Here is an 18282-nt window from a genome sequence, read left to right as displayed (position 1 = left end):
TTTGTCACTGAAATTAGAATAATCTATGTTTGTATACCATTTTTGATTTATGAGGCACCCATTTCTTTGAAAATAATACATTATAATAGACAGAACTTCTCTCTTCTCCCCAGATTGCATTACTTGTTTAAAAAAATGTAGAATAATCTTTACGAAAGAGTTTTGCTTTTATAACTTCAATCCATTTCACAGCTGTGTTTTCAAAGCTTTATCTCCTAGTGATATAAAGATGCCTTTATATCTTGGCATGTGTATTATATGTTCAGTCATTTCATACAGTTTCAGAATTAGACATCTAGTTTATATAAAAAAAGATACTGAGGAGATTGGGGGGGGAAAGATATCAGGCCTGACATTACAGATTTCTAGCTTTATCATCACAACAATCTAGGAAGCCTCTGAGCCAAATATTATAAAAGAAGAGAAACTGCTGAACCTCCAAGATGAGCATGCTCAGTGTATGTGCCGGCACAGAAAACAAGGAAGTACAGAAGCGCAGGAATCTACATCTCACAATGGCTGCTGTTTTAACATTCCTTAACACACATATGATTTTCTTTTTAAATAAAAAATATACCCAAGGGCATTGTGTTTTCTTTTTGCTTTGTACATTTTCCTCCCACCTGAACAGTATCTTCAAGGTTCAGTGCTCATGTTTGTTCCTCCTCAGTTATAAACCTCTCCTTCAATCCCAACATCATTTTTTTTTTGCTGCTTTCAGTGTCAAAAGAACAACTTTTCCTTCTCTTGGAAGCAACAGCAGTTCTTCTGATGTGTGATTCAACCAACCACTCTTTTCTCCCACCCGTCACCCCATGATTTCTTCTGAGCAGGCTCTTTAGGAATGGTTTACAATTATAGCAATCCACCCACAGGGTGCTGGGGTGGGGGGAGAGGAGAAAGTTCCCATAGATTTAGGTCCCCAGTGGCAGAGACCTTCAGTCTATTGGAATAAGTATGTATATACTAGAGTGTGTGTTTGTGTGTGTGTGTGTGTGTGTGTATTTTTACATAGGGTAAAAAAGGGGAACAATGTTTTGCACCAGCTTCCCCTGCTTTGTTTTCCAAAGGCCCTGGTGAAGGAGCACTGGCATCATTTTGTTGGCAGAGATACTGGTGTCCACTGTAACTTCTAGAAGGGTAATTTAAATACTCAGTTTGTTTTTCACAAGGTAGACTGGCTCTCACGTCATAGGATGATGCAACATCTGCAGAAACGCTGTCTGCTGCCCCCCACAGATGGTGGTGGAGTTACAGGTGCAAAGTAGGCGTGGACTTTTATATTGGGTAAGTGGGTCTGAAAAGACAAACACATTTTTCCCATTTAGAAAAAAAATAAATACCAATAACATGAACAAAGATTTTAAACTTAAAAAGTTGAAAGTGAAGTAATATTGGACCCTTTTTATGCAGAAAAAAATATTCTGCATAAAAGATATTTTAAAGAAAACCAATGGGTTCTTTTTTCAATCTTCCCTACTTTAGTTTTGTGCATATGTAATTTTTTTAACTTCACTATTTTCTTTATTATCTGGTTGCTTCTGTAAAGAGAACTTCCCTTAATCCCACTTTCTATAGATTTGTAAAAGACACTGCTTCACAAATGAAAAAGAAATCGAAGTGCAGGTAAACAAACATGCATGACTGAAGGGCTACTTCATCATCAGGCCAAGAAGTAACATTTGGGACAGGCAATTAAATTCTTAAGATGTTTGAACTGTGTAAATGATTATCTTATTTTGAGCTCTTTTAAATAATGAACTGTGCAAGTGCTTTTCTGCACTGAAAAGGATCTTACTAGTATGCATGAATATCAACATTCTCTCAAGAAAGCAGAATAGACCCACAAATAGATCAAAGTACCTCAGAAGGATGGAGTTAATGGGATTAATTCAATTTTAACTACCTGTTTGAAGGATATTTTTTATAGAAAGTTACCAATAGTCACGGGTCCTATGAATACTTTGTAAAGTTGGAAACTAATTTCCATCTCATTCTTAACCTACCCAGGCAACAAGTCTTTAATTTTGATTTACTGTTTATTTGTCACATTTAAGTCCTGTCTTTATCTCAGCAGTTTACATGGAAGTCTGCTGTAATTTTATCCCATAATGACAGCCCTGCGAGAAAGGCTGGACTGAGAGAATGATTGACTCCCAATTTCCACTGCATTCTGTGGCTGAATAGAGGCGTGAATCTATAACTTCCCAGTTCAAACTGAATACTAAGTCTAATACGCTGATGTTATGTCATATACCCCTTACTTTCAGTTTGAAGAATATGTTCTAAGTAATTGCAGCTATTGTTAGGATGAGAAAAGAATTAAACAAGTACAGGAGCTAGAACTATCTGCACATCTATCTATTAAACAATGTAAATGTATTCTTACCCTGAGTCTCTTAATTCCAGCTCGGGTAATCTGTTGGCAGTCATACAGTTCTATCCTTTCCAGGCTGTGGCAACTCTTGAGGTGTTCCAAGGAGGCATCTGTGATCAAGGGGCAGTTATCCAGCTCAATCACCTCCAAGCGATCATGGGCACAGGCACCATTGCCTAAATGGCGAATACCATCATCGGTGATCAGCTCACAGTGTGATAAACTCTGCCATTAAAAGGGAAAACAAAGCAACAGGTGATAATTATGCAGATTTATGCAGGTTATGCAGATTTTTTTCACTCTAATTTACCAGGTCCATGCCTCAATTATCCTCTACAATCTGTTCTGCTGAAATCCTGCACAATCCTTCAGGTGAAAATACACAGGCCCCATGGATCCTCTTTTCTTCAATAAAAACCCAATTCCATATATATTTTGAATAGCATGCCAATTCCTCTCTCTGCAACTTTTTATTTGAATCATTGGTAAGCAATCTTAATAATCTCCAAAGTGATTGTGGAAAGCTTACAAAAGTTAAAACCATCGCCACTAGAGTTTAATAAAACCGAACGCTTGATGTCATACACAATCTAATTCATAAATATATTGTATCTATATTGACCAGCAGCACAAGACTCAGACACCTCGGGGAACAGCTAGGTCTGTAACACCTTAATAATCTCCAGAAGGCTATTTTGTAGGGTGTATTTTCTCCTCTTCAGATTTCTGCAGTGCCTAGTTATTGTTTTTTTCAAGTCATTGCATGTCACTTGGCAATGATTTGAAATTTTTATTTTATAATATATAAAAGCTTCTTAAGTTGACATTTAACGGGGCTGCAGTCCTGTTCAGAGCATTTAGGGAATATCAAATTGTATCTGATAGTATGTAAGGGATATATGATCAGTTATATAACTCAGCATCTTAAAGGTACACTTCACTTAAGATATATAATAAAATATTCTCTTGGTCCTTCTGATTCATATTCTAAAATTCTATAGTGCAGATGAAAAAATGGGTTGAGTAAAATTTTAACCTGCAAGAAAAATGTAACTCACCAAAACTTGGAGCAGTGGACAGTGTATGGAAAGCTGGATTAATGTGCTGTCTGTTATCTGGAAGAAAACAAAGACATATATGAAACTAAAGTTGTATATTGTACTGGTAAGAAGTTTCACATGCATCATTTCACTTATTTTGTGTTAGCGTTCTTTCAGGAACAACATAAAGCTTGAAGAGGAAAGTTGCTAGGAGGGGTACTGATTCTTCTCTGGTCATTTCCACAATGAAAATTTTGGATGGGGCCAAAAGCCAAATTGTAGAATTTCTTAATATAGAAAAGTACTGTATTTCTAAGCCAGTAATAATGCTAAAGTATCCATAAATTAGTAAAATTTGTCTTTCTAATTCAGATTGCATTCAATAGGATTTAAAATTTGGGTCTCTTTACAATTAATAACTAAGAACATGAATCTGAAGACCACCTGTAAACTCACTTAATCACAAATTAATTATTGCTGACAATTATGGAGGGATCTGATTAAAAATAAAAAAGAAGCACCAGACAATGCAGAATTGAAATCAATCCTCTATACTTTAAAAACCTTTTCCTCTACTTTGTTCTTCTTTTCCCAGGCTGATACTAAGGATACTGGTAGATAACATATCAGTTGTTTGTTTCCCATCATGTAATCTAATGCTTTTCCTATTTATTATGTGTGTGAATCTTCATAATATAATTGTATGGAACTAAATAGATTAATCTCTGTGATATATTCTCAACTCTCTGCTAATGTGTAATAAAGAAGAAACACATGATGTCAGAAAACTGCATAGACATTCTTCCTTTTCTGCTTAAAGCAGCCAATAAAGTAGAGTGAAGGCGCTTTCTGTCTAATGTATTGCACACTTTGAAAGATGTTTATTGGGCCAAAAAGAGAAAGTGGATCAGCTGCTTCTCACTAGAGTAAGCATGTCCAACCAGCAGCCCAAGGGCTGAATGGGGCCCTGGACAGCTAATAATGCAGTCCTGCAGGACTGTAAACTTTTAACATTATGTGCATTTTTATACACCAACTATATTATATAATGTATATGCAGCTCAAGACAATTTTTCTTCACTCAATGCAGCCCAGGCAAGCCAAAATATTGGATAGGATATGCCTGCACTTGTTCCAATTCTGAATTTCATTATAAAGTCAATAAATGTGACTCAGAGACTTATTTCAATCTTGTGGCATTATAACCATAAATATCTTTTCTTAGATATAATAAAGGCCTATGAAAATAACTCAGTATAGTAATACCCTATCTTCATCATTAGTGGACTCACTGCCAAATTATCACTCAAAAATATTTCTTGCTTCAGTGCTTGCTGTGATGCTTAAAAGCAAAATCAAGCAGATTCTTGATGAATTGTAATTTATTTTTCATTAGATAACTTTTTTAACTAAATAATCTAGAAAATAAGTTGAAAATAATACAATTACCTGAACACATTCCTCCAAGTCCATTTTTTCAAGTTCGTGACAATTCTGGAGAAAATACATAAAATTAAAGATTAATTTGTTTTTAGAAACATATCCTGGTATTGCAGAATAGTTTTATTTGTTACTAGGAAATAATTGCAGTGGTAAGCAGTTGGACAACCTTTACTTAAGGATAAAAAAACCAAATTTGCTAGAGAACTCAATTGCATGTAATGTATTAAAATTATTTTAGGGCAAGCTAATTTTGTTCAGGAATAAATATGGACATACACAGCCCCCTCTTTCTGAATTAGCTCTAAAAACATATCAAGGTTTGCAATCACAACAGATTATATAATTTTATGGAAATGTCTAATTATCGAAGCAATTTGTTCTTATTCCATGAAATGGTTTTATTTTGAGCACTAGGTAATATCAAACTAATCAAATGTACTTCAAATAGATTACATTAATAAGGCACAGTTATCTATGCATTATGGGCTTAGACTAGTCACTGCTCTCCACATTATTACATTTCAATTCCTATCATATTGAACCACTGTGACCAATGGGGCCCAAGACTGCAGAAAGCTACCTGTAAAATGCAAAGAGTAAAAATAAAAAAAGAGGAAAAGGTTTTTGAATGTGTGCACCAAACCTAGACTGGTGGATAATGCACAACCAATAAAAATATTAACTTGCTGCATCTTCTGTTCAACATCAAGCACCTGTGACACTATCAAACTACAATAATCTTAAAAATGCTTGGAATCGCATATTCTGTTAAGCTCAGAATTCTGGATCTTTTCAGATCTTTCATGTTTGTACAAAAAAGCAGGCATCAAGATATATCATTTGAAAAGATAAGGACTGGAAATGATCACTGAGCTCTCACACCTTGGCATAAGCTAGTTTTTTTTCCTGAACCCTGGACTCACTTCTAGATTCAACTACTGCTCATGGCAGGAGGCTGTGTGGTTCGTCGTGCCAGTGCCGCTGCTTATGGCGGGATGTCACACGCTGCTGCTGCTGCTTGTGTGTGTGCGTGCCACGAGCCAAGTGGTGTCCTGCCGCAGGTAGCAGGCGCTGGCACGATGTGCCACAAGGCATCCTGCTGTGAGTGGTGGCACTGGCACGATGTGCCACGTGGCATCTGGCCGCAAGCGGCCATAGAAGAAGTCAGGCAGTAGCACAGGTGTTCGGGAGTGGGAAACCTGGCTGCAGTGATCCCAATGTAAGCAGGTAAGATGTCCCCTAGAAATAAGACCTGGTGCTTCTTTTGGAGGGAAAAAAATATAACACCGAGTCTTATTTTGGGAAAACACAGTAATTTTTGGTGATAAAGCATGAATGGGAAAATCTCTTTGTTCATTCATTCTCATGTTTTTTTATTCTGAGACTTCATATCCTGTTTTTCATATATTTCAGGAAAGGCAACAGAATGCCATTCTTTTTATATCAAGTGGGATCCTTAATTTCCTTTCCTTTCTTCTTTGTTACTAGGACTAATCCTACCCATTTTGGCTCAAGACCTACTAGCATTACCAATTTCGATATGTGAGACTCTGTATCTGCTTTTTTTCTTCCATCCTTAAAGCTCCTAAGCAGCATTAAAGGAGAGCATAATGGCTGCCAAGGAAATACTGAAACAGAAGATGTTCACTTATAAAGTACAGGCATAAACAGCGAAGAACAGCATTTACATGTAGTCCTCAACTTATGACCACAATTGAGCCCAAAATTTGTGTTGCTAAGTGAAACATTTATCAAATAAGTTTTGCTCCATTTTCTTGCTATCATTAAGTGAATTACTGCAGTTATTACGTTAGTAACACAGCTGTTAAGTGAATCTATCTTCCCTATTGACTTTGCTTATCAGGTTACAAAAGGTGATCATGTGACCCCTGGACACTGCAACTGTCATTTAAAATTTATTATAAATTTTACAATTTATTGTCGTGAGTCAGTTGCCAAACATCTCAATTTTGATCATGTGATCATGGAGGTGTTGCGATGGTTATATGTGTGAAAAACGAATGTAAGTCACTATTTTCAGTCCTATTGTAACTTTGAATTATCACTAAATGAATTGTTGTAAATCAAGGACTAGCTGTAATGGAAAAGGCAACCTCGACATCAAATGCTTACCCGAGCCAGAGTTGTAAAGCCCACATCTGTAAGCTGGGAACAACGAGCTACCTCCAATATTCTGCACGGAAAATAAATAGATGTACCAACAAACAGTTTTAGCATTTAAAACCCACTTCTGAAATCTCAGAAAGTCAGTATGAACTAAGGAGTACTTTTTAAAACCCTTATTCCAAAATAGGGGAGATGTTGAATTCTTCCTACTTCCATTTCATGGGATTTTAGAGATCAACAATTCTATCAAGAAAATAGAACACTAATAGAGGAAAGAAATATGACAGTATAAATTTCAGAAACAAGAAGTTTGTTTTTTATGACTAATTCCTAAATTTTAATATTTTTATTATGTTTCTCAGTCCTGGTACTAAAGATTTTTCACAAACAAAAATCTCCATTCCTGCTTGCTTGCCTTTCTTAGCTAAAGAAACACCTTTGTCTATACCCTCATTTCTCCAATATCTGTCCTGTCACTGTCCTGTTTTCATTTTATTCTCAACAATGCTTCATAAACCTGCTTTAGGGCAAATTAATTTTGTTCAGGTTCTCAAACTGATCTAATCAAAATTATCTTAATTTATGGAAGAATCATACTTGTTTCTGACTGATAAACTAGCTTCAGAAAGGGAGGGGGAACAGTTCATAATAGTATAGTGAAACTCTATTCTATGTAGTGATATTTTATGCTTTCCCCTCAAAGATATGGGATATATTCTAAACATATAACATGCTTACATGCTCCTATATTGTCCTGTGGATGAAGAACTGGTTACTTACCTGCAACTGTTGTTCTTCAAATACTCTGTGATTTGACACACATAGTTTGTGTGCCTCCACCTAGCCCCATTCAGCGCCTTCCAGAGCTTACAAATTTGAAAGGAGCCCCATCCTCACATGTACTATATGACTATGCACTGTTCTCACTGAACCCTCTCAGTTCCTAAGACTGATACAAAAGACTTGAAGAAACATTAAGGTCATTTGAGATGAAGCAAGGTAACATGGTGCATTGTGTAAATTTGCAGATGACTACTGTACAAATTACCTGTACCTGAAATTACAGGTAAGTAAGCAATGCTTTATTATTATGATTTCTCTCATTCACATTTAGGCATATAAAAACCTCTTATATGGAAGAGCCTGAACGACATAAGGTTACCAAAGCAAGAAAAGCCCTTCCAAGGACTGCATTTTACTGTAAGCTCAAATCCATTTTTATGCTGAGTAAAGGTGGAAGCCTTCAGTAAGGTAGTGCTCTAGTCGAGGGAAATGTTGCTAGTTCTGCTGTCACTCTTGATAAGACTACAGACTGCAAGAGGCAAAGCTGGTAACTCATAACAAGCCTACATGGTTGCTGCTATCTATTAGAAGAATACTGTGAGGAAAGCTCTTCCTTTTAGAAGGCCAGGAATGAACTTTTTTACATAGTAAAACATGCATTCAGTTCAGGTAAAAGATTAGATTACAAGATTAGAATTCTTTACTGGCCAAGTGTGATTGGACACATAAGGAATTCGTCTTTGGTGCATATGCTCTCAGTGTACATAAAAAGAAAAGATACACTCGTCAAGAATCACAAGGCACAACACTTAATGATAGTCACAGGGTACAAATAAGAAATCAAATCATACTAGGAAATAATCAACATAAATTGTAAGAATACAAGCAACAATGTTACAGTCATAAGTGGGAGGAGATGGGTGATAGGAATGATGAGAAGATTAATAGTATGCCAGTGTTGAGGGAATTATTTCATGGCATTCAGGAAAAAACTGTTCTTGTATCTAGTTATTCTGGTGTGCAGTATTCTATAGCATCGTTTTGAGGGTAGGAGTTGAATTAGGAACCCTAAAAAGTACAAGTGTCATGGAAAGAATAAAGCAGTGTTTCTAGTGGTATTTAGAGTTAGGGGGAAAAAAGATAGCAATAAAAATTCCAGTGTTAAGTGAAATACTGAGGCTGATTTTGAAAGAAAAGAAAAATAACGGAAAAAGAAATATACAATTCCATTCTTGATAATGCTTTTAACTTTTGTATTGTTTGTATTGTTTTATTTGGCTGTAAACCGCCCTGAGTCCTTTGGGAGAAGGGTGGTATATAAATTGGAATAATAAATAAATAAATAAATAAATAAATAAATAAATAAATAAATAAATAAATAAATAATCCAATGCCTCAGCAATAAAAAAATCTATTTTCAAGGAGATGAGATTTACTGAAAGAGTAAATCATGGGTTCAAAAAATATAATATAGAGAGAAGAAAGCAGAAAAATGACAGACTGTATTAGGCTTTCCATGAAATGCTTTGTAAGTAAGCTAAAAAATAAGTACTGTATTTTTTGATGTATAAGACGCATTCCCCCCACAAAAGTGGGTGGATGGAAATGTCTCTGCGTCTTATACAGCAAAGTTGCTGAAGCCCCGCCCACCCGCCAGCCCCCACCCTACGCCCTCTGCCCTCCAGCAATTTACCTCCTTGCAGCAAACAGTCCTGATTTAGCACAAGCAGCTGATTGCTGGTTGGATTGGCTCCTGTAATACTGCCTATCAGCTGTTCCAGCTTGCAGGGATTGCAACTGCCCATTGCTGCCGCCTATCGCCACCTCAGTGCGCCCCATTTTCAGCCCCCATATGCCCCATTTTCTGCCTCAGCGTGTCACATTTTTGGCCTGTTTCAGGCAGTATGGATAGGTAGTGGTAGCAATTCCTGCCACCTGGAACGGGCCAAAAACAGGATGTGTGGAGGTAACGATAGGCGGCAGCAGTGAGAGGCGGCAGTGGCGATCCCAGCAACCTGGAACAGTTGATAGGACGTATTCCGGGAGGCCGCTGGAATCAGCTGCTTGTGCTAAATCAGGCTGTGCTGAAGCTGACCAGGCTGTTTGCTGCAAGGAGGTAAATTGCTGGGAGGCAGAGGCAGATTCCCCCCCACCCTTGTTTTCCTCCCCAAAAGGTAGGTGCATCTTATACTTCGGAGTATCTTATAGTCTGCAAAATACGGTATTTTCCAATAAAGAAAAAAAAGGAGGAGACAGCCACAAGATACACTGTCACTGAACAGAGAAGCAAGCCTCATTGCTTTAAATGAAGGGAAAAGATTAAAACATTATGGATCTGATATTGCCAGAGACTGAATTGCTGCTTCTCAGCAGAGGATTTCCATTTAGCTGTAAAGAAAGCCTATTTGTGTGGGCCGTTTGGTGTTGGTGTCTGAGAAAGCTACAGGAAGGGGGTAGGGGTGAAGGGAGACTGTAAAACTTTCTCCCTTTACTATTTAATCTGTACCTCAAATCTTCCAATTGCCTATCAATTAACACAAAATGTTGGAACAATTCTTCCCAATTCTCTGGTCTGCCCTGTCTCATGAACAATTTTCTCAGTTCATCCTTTTCAAACTAGTTTTTTAAAATTAAATTAAAATTTATTTTTTATTATTATTATAAAATAATATAATTAAAGCAAGGTAATTCTATCCTGTAACTCTAGTATATAACTGAAAATCTTGTATGCACTCAAAAAAGCCTGCTCTGTTATTCTTGAAATCTCTTTATGAATTCATAGTTTGTTACTTGAGAAGGTCCCACACATATCTTGGACCATGTCATGAAAGTGATTACCAACAACCTGAATTACACCCGGAAGCACACTGGCAATCAGAGCCACCCACAGAGCAGTAGTGTTACATGGGCCGCTCTTGGGCCGATGGTAATGCTACACTCTGTACCAGCTGTAGCTCTTCAACTTATAGTTGCATGCTCTTCAACTATAGCCCCTTGTACAGCATATTGGAGTAGTCCAATTGCAAGATGATTAGGGCTTGAGCTCAGGGACTCCTGAGCCAGGAGAGGCTGTAGCTGATGTACAACCTGAAGTTGTGCAAAGCTCTCCTAGCCGCAATTGCCGCAATTGCAACCTGCTCTTCAAGGAGTTGAGAGTTTAGGAAAATACCCAAACTGTGGACTAGATCTGTCTGGATCACTGCCACACTATCCAGAACTAAAGATGTCAAAATCCTGGATTTTGGAGCTCCATACACCCAAAGCCATCCAATCTTTCCAGGGTTCAGTTAAAGTCCCCCATCCAGGCCCTCACAACCCCCAAGACCCAAATCCCCAAAATACAGAATTGAATATCCTCAGCATGCAGAAAATATTTCAACTCATGGTAATGGATGATCTCACCCAGTGACTTCATGTAGATGTTAAAAAGGAGTGGAGGGAATACTGAGCCCTGTGGCAAGATGGCCGTGGGCTGTATCTTTCACTTCCTATTAATACCAATTTCGATCAGCCTTGAATAAAGAAGCACAACCAGTACAATACTGTGCTGCCCAGCTCCAATCCCATAGCTGGCCCAAAAGGATACCTATGCAGATAGTATTGGACGCTACTGAGAGATCAAAGAGAGAAAAGACAGTTGCATTATCCCATCCGCTATCGCGGAAGACGTCCCGTGGCGGCAACGGTCGCTGCTCTTTTTCTCCTCTTTATGGAACCTTCGTGAGAACCTGGGTGGTGGACCATCTTAGTTCCACCCAGGGTTATGCTGCCTATACCATGCACTTTTTGAGATCTCTTCGTTTCCCAGCTGGTGGCTCTGCCCAACGACTGTCGTTTAAGATCTCGACAAACCAGGATACCACCATTTCTTCAGACTCTAATGACTTTTTCATATAACCAGCTTCTTGCACTACGAGATGCCCCCCTCTTGCGGATGTGGCCCTCTTCTCTATCGAGGGCCTACCTCGATGATGGATTTTGGAATCCCGAGAGGTGGCATGCTTCTAAGAGAGGGTTAAGGAGGTTTTTAAATTCAGCTTTTTGTAAATTTTTATCTAAATCAACTAATGGGTTATGGGATGGGGTGGGTGAGGGGGCACGCCCACAGGGGGTTAGGCTAGTCCCTTCTAAAGCTCACGATCTGGAGGTTCGTAAATTGGAGGTCTTGGAGGAGGTTAAGGCTCAACCACGTATGGGCATTTCCATCTGCACGGTACGGGGGAGGGGCAGGTATGGCGGAAGCAGGGGCTCGTATCATGTTCGGGGAGTGCGTTCTCGCTGTTTGAAAGCGATACCGCACTCCGGGCCCCTTGGCTTTACTCGTGTCCCGAGTGGTGATATACCCCGGAACCTGGACCTTCGATTGATGTTGTGCAATGCCAGTCCGTTTATGAATAAGGCCCCCCTCATATTCGATCTTATTCAAGAGGGGGGAGCGGACCTAATGGGCATTACGGAGACCTGGTTGGGCACAGAAGGGGGGGTTCCGCTCACCAAGATGTGCACACCAGGCTTCCGTGCATTCCATCAGCCGAGGGCCCAGGGTAGGGGTGGGGGGGTGGCGGTTGTTATTAATGAGAGTCTGGATCCGAGGGAGGTCGCTGTCCCGCAGATAGCTGGTTGTGAATCCCTCTTAGTGAGGTGGGGCCGGGGAGTACAGGTGGGCTTGCTGATTACGTACCTGGCTCCTTGCTACGTGACGGCAGCCCTGCCCGAGCTGTTGGAGATGATAGCCGGGACGGCGGTTGAGACCCCCAGACTTATGGTCATAGGGGATTTCAACTTGCCGTCGGCAGGCGAATCGTCAATGGCAGCTCGGGAGTTCATGGCTTCCATGACGGCCTTGGTCCTGACCCAGGTAGTTGATGTCCCCACCCACGTCGGGGGTAACACACTGGACTTGATTTTTGTCTCGGGACAGTGGCTTAATGATCTGGAGTTAGGGGAATTAATATCTCAACCCCTGTCATGGTCAGATCATTTACTCCTTCAGCTAGACTTTCGGACCGCTATTATTATTATTATTATTATTTAAATTTTTATACCGCCCTTCTCCCGAAGGACTCAGGGCGGTTCACAGCCAATTAAAATACACAATGATACAATAAATACAATTAAAATACAGTTAAAAAACTTATTAAATTGGCCAAGATTAAAATTTAGAATAAAAACCCATTAAAAAACCCATAAATTTAAAACTAACCCAGTCCAGCGCAGATGAATAAGTGAGTTTTAAGCTCGCGACGAAAGGTTCGGAGGTCCGGAAGTTGACGGAGTCCTGGGGGGAGTTCGTTCCAGAGGGCGGGAGCCCCCACAGAGAAGGCCCTTCCCCTGGGCGTCGCCAGACGACACTGTCGCGCCGACGGCACCCTGAGGAGTCCCTCTCTGTGAGAGCGCACGGGTCGGTGAGAGGTATCCGGTAGCAGCAGGCGGTCCCGTAAATAGCCCGGCCCTATGCCATGGAGCGCTTTGAAGACGTTCACCAACACCTTGAAGCGCACCGGAAGGCCACAGGTAGCCAGTGCAGCCTGCGCAGGATAGGTGTCACACGGGAGCCACGAGGGCTCCTCTATCACCCGCAGCTGCATTCTGGACTAACTGAAGCCTCGGATGCCCCTCAAGGGGAGCCCCATGTAGAGAGCATTGCAGTAATCCAGGCGAGGCGTCACAAGGCGTGAGTGACTGTGCACAAAGCATCCCGGTCTAGAAAGGCGCAACTGGCGCACCAGGCGAACCTGGTGGAAAGCTCTCCTGGAGGCGGCCGTCAGGTGGTCCTCAAAGACAGCCGTACATCCAGGAGAACGCCCAAGTTCGCACCCTCTCCATCGGGGCCAATGACTCGCTCCCAACAGTCAGCCGTGGACTCAGCTGACTGTACCGGGATGCCGGCATCCACAGCCACTCCGTCTTGGAGGGATTGAGCTTGAGCCTGTTTCTCCCCATCCAGACCCGTACGGCTTCCAAGCACCGGGACAGCACTTCGATAGCTTCATTGGGGTGGCCCGGTGTGGAAAAGTACAGCTGGGTGTCATCAGCGTACAGCTGGTACCTCACACCGAAGCCACTGATGATCTCACCCAGCGGCTTCATATAGATGTTGAACAGAAGGGGCGAGAGAATCGGCCCTGCGGCACCCACAAGTGAGGCGCCGGGTCGACCTCTGCCCGCCAACACCGTCTGCGACGGTCGGAGAGATAGAGGAGAACCACCGATAAACGGTGCCTCCCACACCCAATCCCTCCAACCGGCGCAGGAGGATACCATGGTCGATGGTATCGAAAGCCGCTGAGAGGTCTAATAGGACCAGGGCAGAGGAACAACCCCTATCCCTGGCCCACCAGAGATCATCCACCAACGCGACCAAAGCCGTCTCAGTGCTGTAACCGGGCCAGAAGCCGGACTGGAGCAGGTCTAGATAGACAGTTTCCTCCAGGTGCAGGAAACTGATATGCCACCATACTCTCTACAACCTTCGCGCGGCGGGTTGGAGACAGACGATAATTACCTAAAACAGCGGGTCCAGGAAGGCTTCTTGAGGAGGGCCTCACCACCGCCTCTTTCAAGGCGGCGGAAAGACTCCTCCAGCAAGGCGCTCGTAATCCCCTGGAGCCAGCCTCGTGTCACCTCCTGAGTGGCCAGCACCAGCCAGGAGGGGCACGGGTCCAGTAAACACGTGGTGGCATTCAATCTACCCAGCAACCTGTCCATGTCCTCGGGAGCCACAGGGTCAAATTCATCCCAGACAATATCACCAAGACCGCCCTCAGCCGTCCCGTCCGAATCGCCACAATTCTGGTCCAGACCGTCTCGAAGCTGAACGATTTTATCGTATAGATAACCGTTAAACTCCTCAGCACGTCCCTGCAACGGGTCATCCCGCTCCCCCTGGTGAAGGAGGGAGCGGGTCACCCGAAACAGGGCAGCTGGGCGGTTATCTGCCGACGCAATGAGGGAGGAGGCGTAGCAACGCCTCGCTTCCCTCAGTGCCACTAGGTAGGTCCTAGTATAGGATCTAACTAGTGTCCGATCAGCCTCTGAACGGCTGGACCTCCAAGAACTCTCTAGGCGTCTTCTCCGGCGTTTCATCCCCCTCAGCTCCTCGGAGAACCAAGGAGCCGGTTGGGATCTGCGCCGGGTCAGAGGTCAGAGGCACGACACGGTCTAAAGCCCCAGCCGCAGCCCGCTCCCAGGCTGCGGCAAGTTCCTCTGCCGTGCCGTGAGCCAGACCCTCAGGGAATGGCCCAAGCCCCGTCCGAAACCTCTCTGGGTCCATCAGGCGCCTGGGACGGTACCAACGTAGTGGTTCCGTCTCCCTGCGGTGTTGGGTAGCGGTCAGAAAGTCCAGGCGAAGGAGGGAGTGATCTGACCATGACAAAGGTTCTGTGACTATATCTCTCAAGTCCAGATCCTTCAACCACTGACCAGAGATGAAAATCAGGTCCAGTGTGCCTCCCGATGTGAGTAGGGCCATCAACTACTTGAGTCAGGTCCAGGGCTGTCATGGAGGCCATGAACTCCCGAGCTACTGTCGATGACGAGCCAGCAGATGGCAAGTTAAAGTCCCCCATGACTAAAAGTCTGGGGGTCTCCACTGCCACCCCGGCAAGCACCTCCAGAAGCTCGGGCAGGGCGGCTGTCACGCAGCAAGGAGCCAGGTACGCGACCAGCAAGCCCATCTGACATCTATGACCCCACCTCACAAAGAGGGATTCACACCCGGCAATCTGAGGTACAGTGGCCTCCTTCGGCTCTAGACTCTCTTTAATAACAACCGCCACCCCCCCACCCCTACCCTGGGCCCTCGGCTGATGGAATGCACGGGAAACCCGTGGGGACATCTCAACCAGGGGACACCCCCTTCAGTGCCCAACCAGGTCTCCGTAACGCCTATAATATCCGTGGCACCCCCCTGAATCAGGTCATGTATTAGGGGGGCCTTATTGGCCACGGACCGTGCGTTGCATAACATTAGACGAAGGCCCAGGCTCTGAGGATCTTGACCATCCGGGAACGGGAGAAGTCAGGGGATCGGGCACGCGATCGCCTGTATACATCGAACGCGTGACCCCTAAACCGATGCGATCCCCTTCCGCCATATCTGCCCCTCCCACTTACCGTGCAAATGGACTCACCTCACAAAGGAACACACTCCCCCTTAACCTCCGAACCCATTTGATAGTCGCCACGAGCATGCGCTGGAACTGGTTTCCCCGACGGGCTGCCCCATCACCCGCCCTATCCCTCCCCTTAAAATTCCCTTAAAATCCCTCCCCTTAAAATTCCCTTAAAATCCCCCAATAAAAACGACTAAAAGAGTTCATTAAAATCCCTAAGCCTCCTGGATTTCGTGATGCCATCTCTCGGGTTCCAAAACCCGTCCTCAAGATGTGCCTCGATAATGTGGAGGGCCAGACCTGCGAGAGAGGGGAGTCTCGCAGGGCAAGAAGGTCCGCGGTTGAAAATCTTCGCATGAATAAATAAAGTACAAAACGGTCAGTAGTCCATCCAGGCCGGTCAAAATGTCAAGGTGTTATTGTAGCGCAGTTATTATAGCAAGGTTAGGCTCTCTGGCTGGCGAGATGAACCGTGGACTTCCAGGGCTCCATGGGGCCGTTATTCTGCCCTCTAACCTGAACGGTCCCACTTGCCCCAGGTACAGATGACTAGCCATTCTCCATCAAGTCAGTCAGTTGGTGTTAAAGTCAGTCAATATGGGCCTTGATGTCAGGGACTCCATACCCAGTTGCTCCAGGCCTGCTCCAGGCCAGATCTTGAACAGTCCTAGGCCGACCGGCCGAGGATCTAAAAGAGGCTCAGCCACACCTCCGAGTCCTCCTCCGAGGGGCGAAACCCTCCAGATGGCAACATCTGACCCTCCGCCACTATCACTCAGCGGTCGGTCTTCTCGCCTCCTCCTCTCTGGTATTGATGGAAAAGCCATTCTCAGGCATTGATCGAAAACCCTCGGTCCCTGGGAATGGGGGGGCCATCCGCCGCCGCCGCCATCGCCGCCGGTACCCGGAAGCCAAGCGCGGCCGCCTTGGCCATCACCCCCGCCAGGGGCCCAGCCAGGCCCCAACACAAGTCCAAGGATGAGCCGAGGAAAACGCCAGGCTCCAAGGGAGAGAAGTCCGCCAAGTCCCATCCAGCGCTGGAAAAAAGGCCCCTAACCCCTGGGGGAGGGGGCCGCCGCCGCCGCCACCGCCGCCACCGCCGCCAGACCCAAAGGCCCGCAGCGCCGGCCACGGCCACGGCCACCGCCCCAAGGAAGGTGGGGAGACGCTGAGGGAACTGCCGGGCCGCCGAGGAGGCCACCGAAGCTACCGAAAGGCCGCCACAGGACCGCAAAGCCGCCATTGGGCCGTCACTGGGCCGCCGATCTTCCCGCAGGCCCAGGCAGGCCGCAGCGAAAAACGCCGGGGCTGAACCGACACACAAGACGCCAGGGCAGGGTCGCCAGAGCAGAGCCGCCGAGTCCGGGCAGAGCCGCCACCGAATAGCGTCAAAGGAGCCACCAGGAGCCGCCAGGCCGCGGGCCCCCCGCCAAACAACCACCGCCCCAGGAGACGCTGAGGGAAAAAACCCGCCGAGCCTACCGCCGAGCCTGTCAGCTGTTCCGAGGCTCGCGGCTCGGCGGGCCTCAGTCCAAACGCCTCCTCTGATGTTCCGCCGGAAGGGTCTGGGACCGGAGGGCTAAAAAAGACCCCCCTCTCGGTCCCAGACCCCCTGGAAAGGCCGCGGACCGCACCGCGAAGATCGTCACCGCGCCATCTTGACGCATCCGCAGGGAGACGGAACCAGTTCAATGGTTCCATCCCAGGCGCCTGATGGACCCGGAGAGGTTTCTGACGGAGCTTGGGCCATTTCCGAGGGACTTAGCCCACGGCTCGGCCGAGGAACTGGTGGCCGCCTGGGAGGAGGAGGCAGCTGGCGCCTTGGACCGCATCGTGCCTTTGCGGCTTCTGACCTGGCGACGAACTCGACCAGCTCCTTGGTATAATAAGGAGCTGAGAGAGATGAAGCGCCGGAAAAGAAGCCTAGAGAGCGCCTAGAGGTCCAGCCGCTCCGAACCTGACCGAACACTAGCGAGGTCATATATTCAGACCTATCTAGTGGCGATCAGAGCGGCGAAACATAACTATTTCTCCGCACTCATCACATTGGCAGATAATCGGCCCAGCCGCCCTGTTTAGGGTGACCCGCTCCCTGCTCACGCAGGAGGCTCGGGAGGACCCCTTACAGGGACGAGCTGAGGATTTTATTCAGTATCTGTCTGATAAAATCGCTCAGATTCGGGATGGCTTGGACACTGATTGGATAGATCCGGGTGGGATGGCGGAGACGAGTCTTGAGAATGTTATCTGGGCTGAGTTTGATCCTGTGACTCCTGATGACATGGACAGGTTGTTGGGTAGGTTGAATCCCACCACATGTTTATTGGACCCGTGTCCCTCCTGGATGGTACTGGCCACACGGGAGATGACACAAGGCTGGCTCCTGGGAGTTACCAAC

General features: G+C 44.9%; 1 protein-coding gene across 26 annotated transcripts in view; it reads right to left on the bottom strand.

Annotated features, from left to right (window-relative positions):
- FBXL20 (F-box and leucine rich repeat protein 20) overlaps positions 1-18282 on the bottom strand; it is an 81978-nt gene that overhangs the window by 11661 nt on the left and 52035 nt on the right. For 23 of the 26 annotated variants that reach the window (XM_058182151.1, XM_058182135.1, XM_058182137.1 and 20 more), the window contains 5 exons: positions 6994-7054; positions 4867-4911; positions 3436-3492; positions 2390-2602; positions 149-1297 (listed from right to left, as the gene is read on the bottom strand). In XM_058182151.1, the coding sequence (XP_058038134.1) occupies positions 1190-1297; positions 2390-2602; positions 3436-3492; positions 4867-4911; positions 6994-7054 (484 nt within the window). In that variant the 3' untranslated portion in view covers positions 149-1189. Of the gene's footprint in view, positions 1-148; positions 1298-2389; positions 2603-3435; positions 3493-4866; positions 4912-6993; positions 7055-18282 lie in introns of those variants that run through there. The other 3 variants (XR_009155018.1, XM_058182139.1, XM_058182138.1) reach the window with 1 other exon arrangement.

Source organism: Ahaetulla prasina, chromosome 4 (genome assembly GCF_028640845.1).
Source record: "Ahaetulla prasina isolate Xishuangbanna chromosome 4, ASM2864084v1, whole genome shotgun sequence".
Taxonomy (NCBI): Eukaryota; Metazoa; Chordata; class Lepidosauria; order Squamata; family Colubridae; genus Ahaetulla; species Ahaetulla prasina.
The sequence above is the reverse complement of the archived record's forward strand: the minus strand, read 5'-3'. Positions and strand labels throughout refer to the sequence as shown.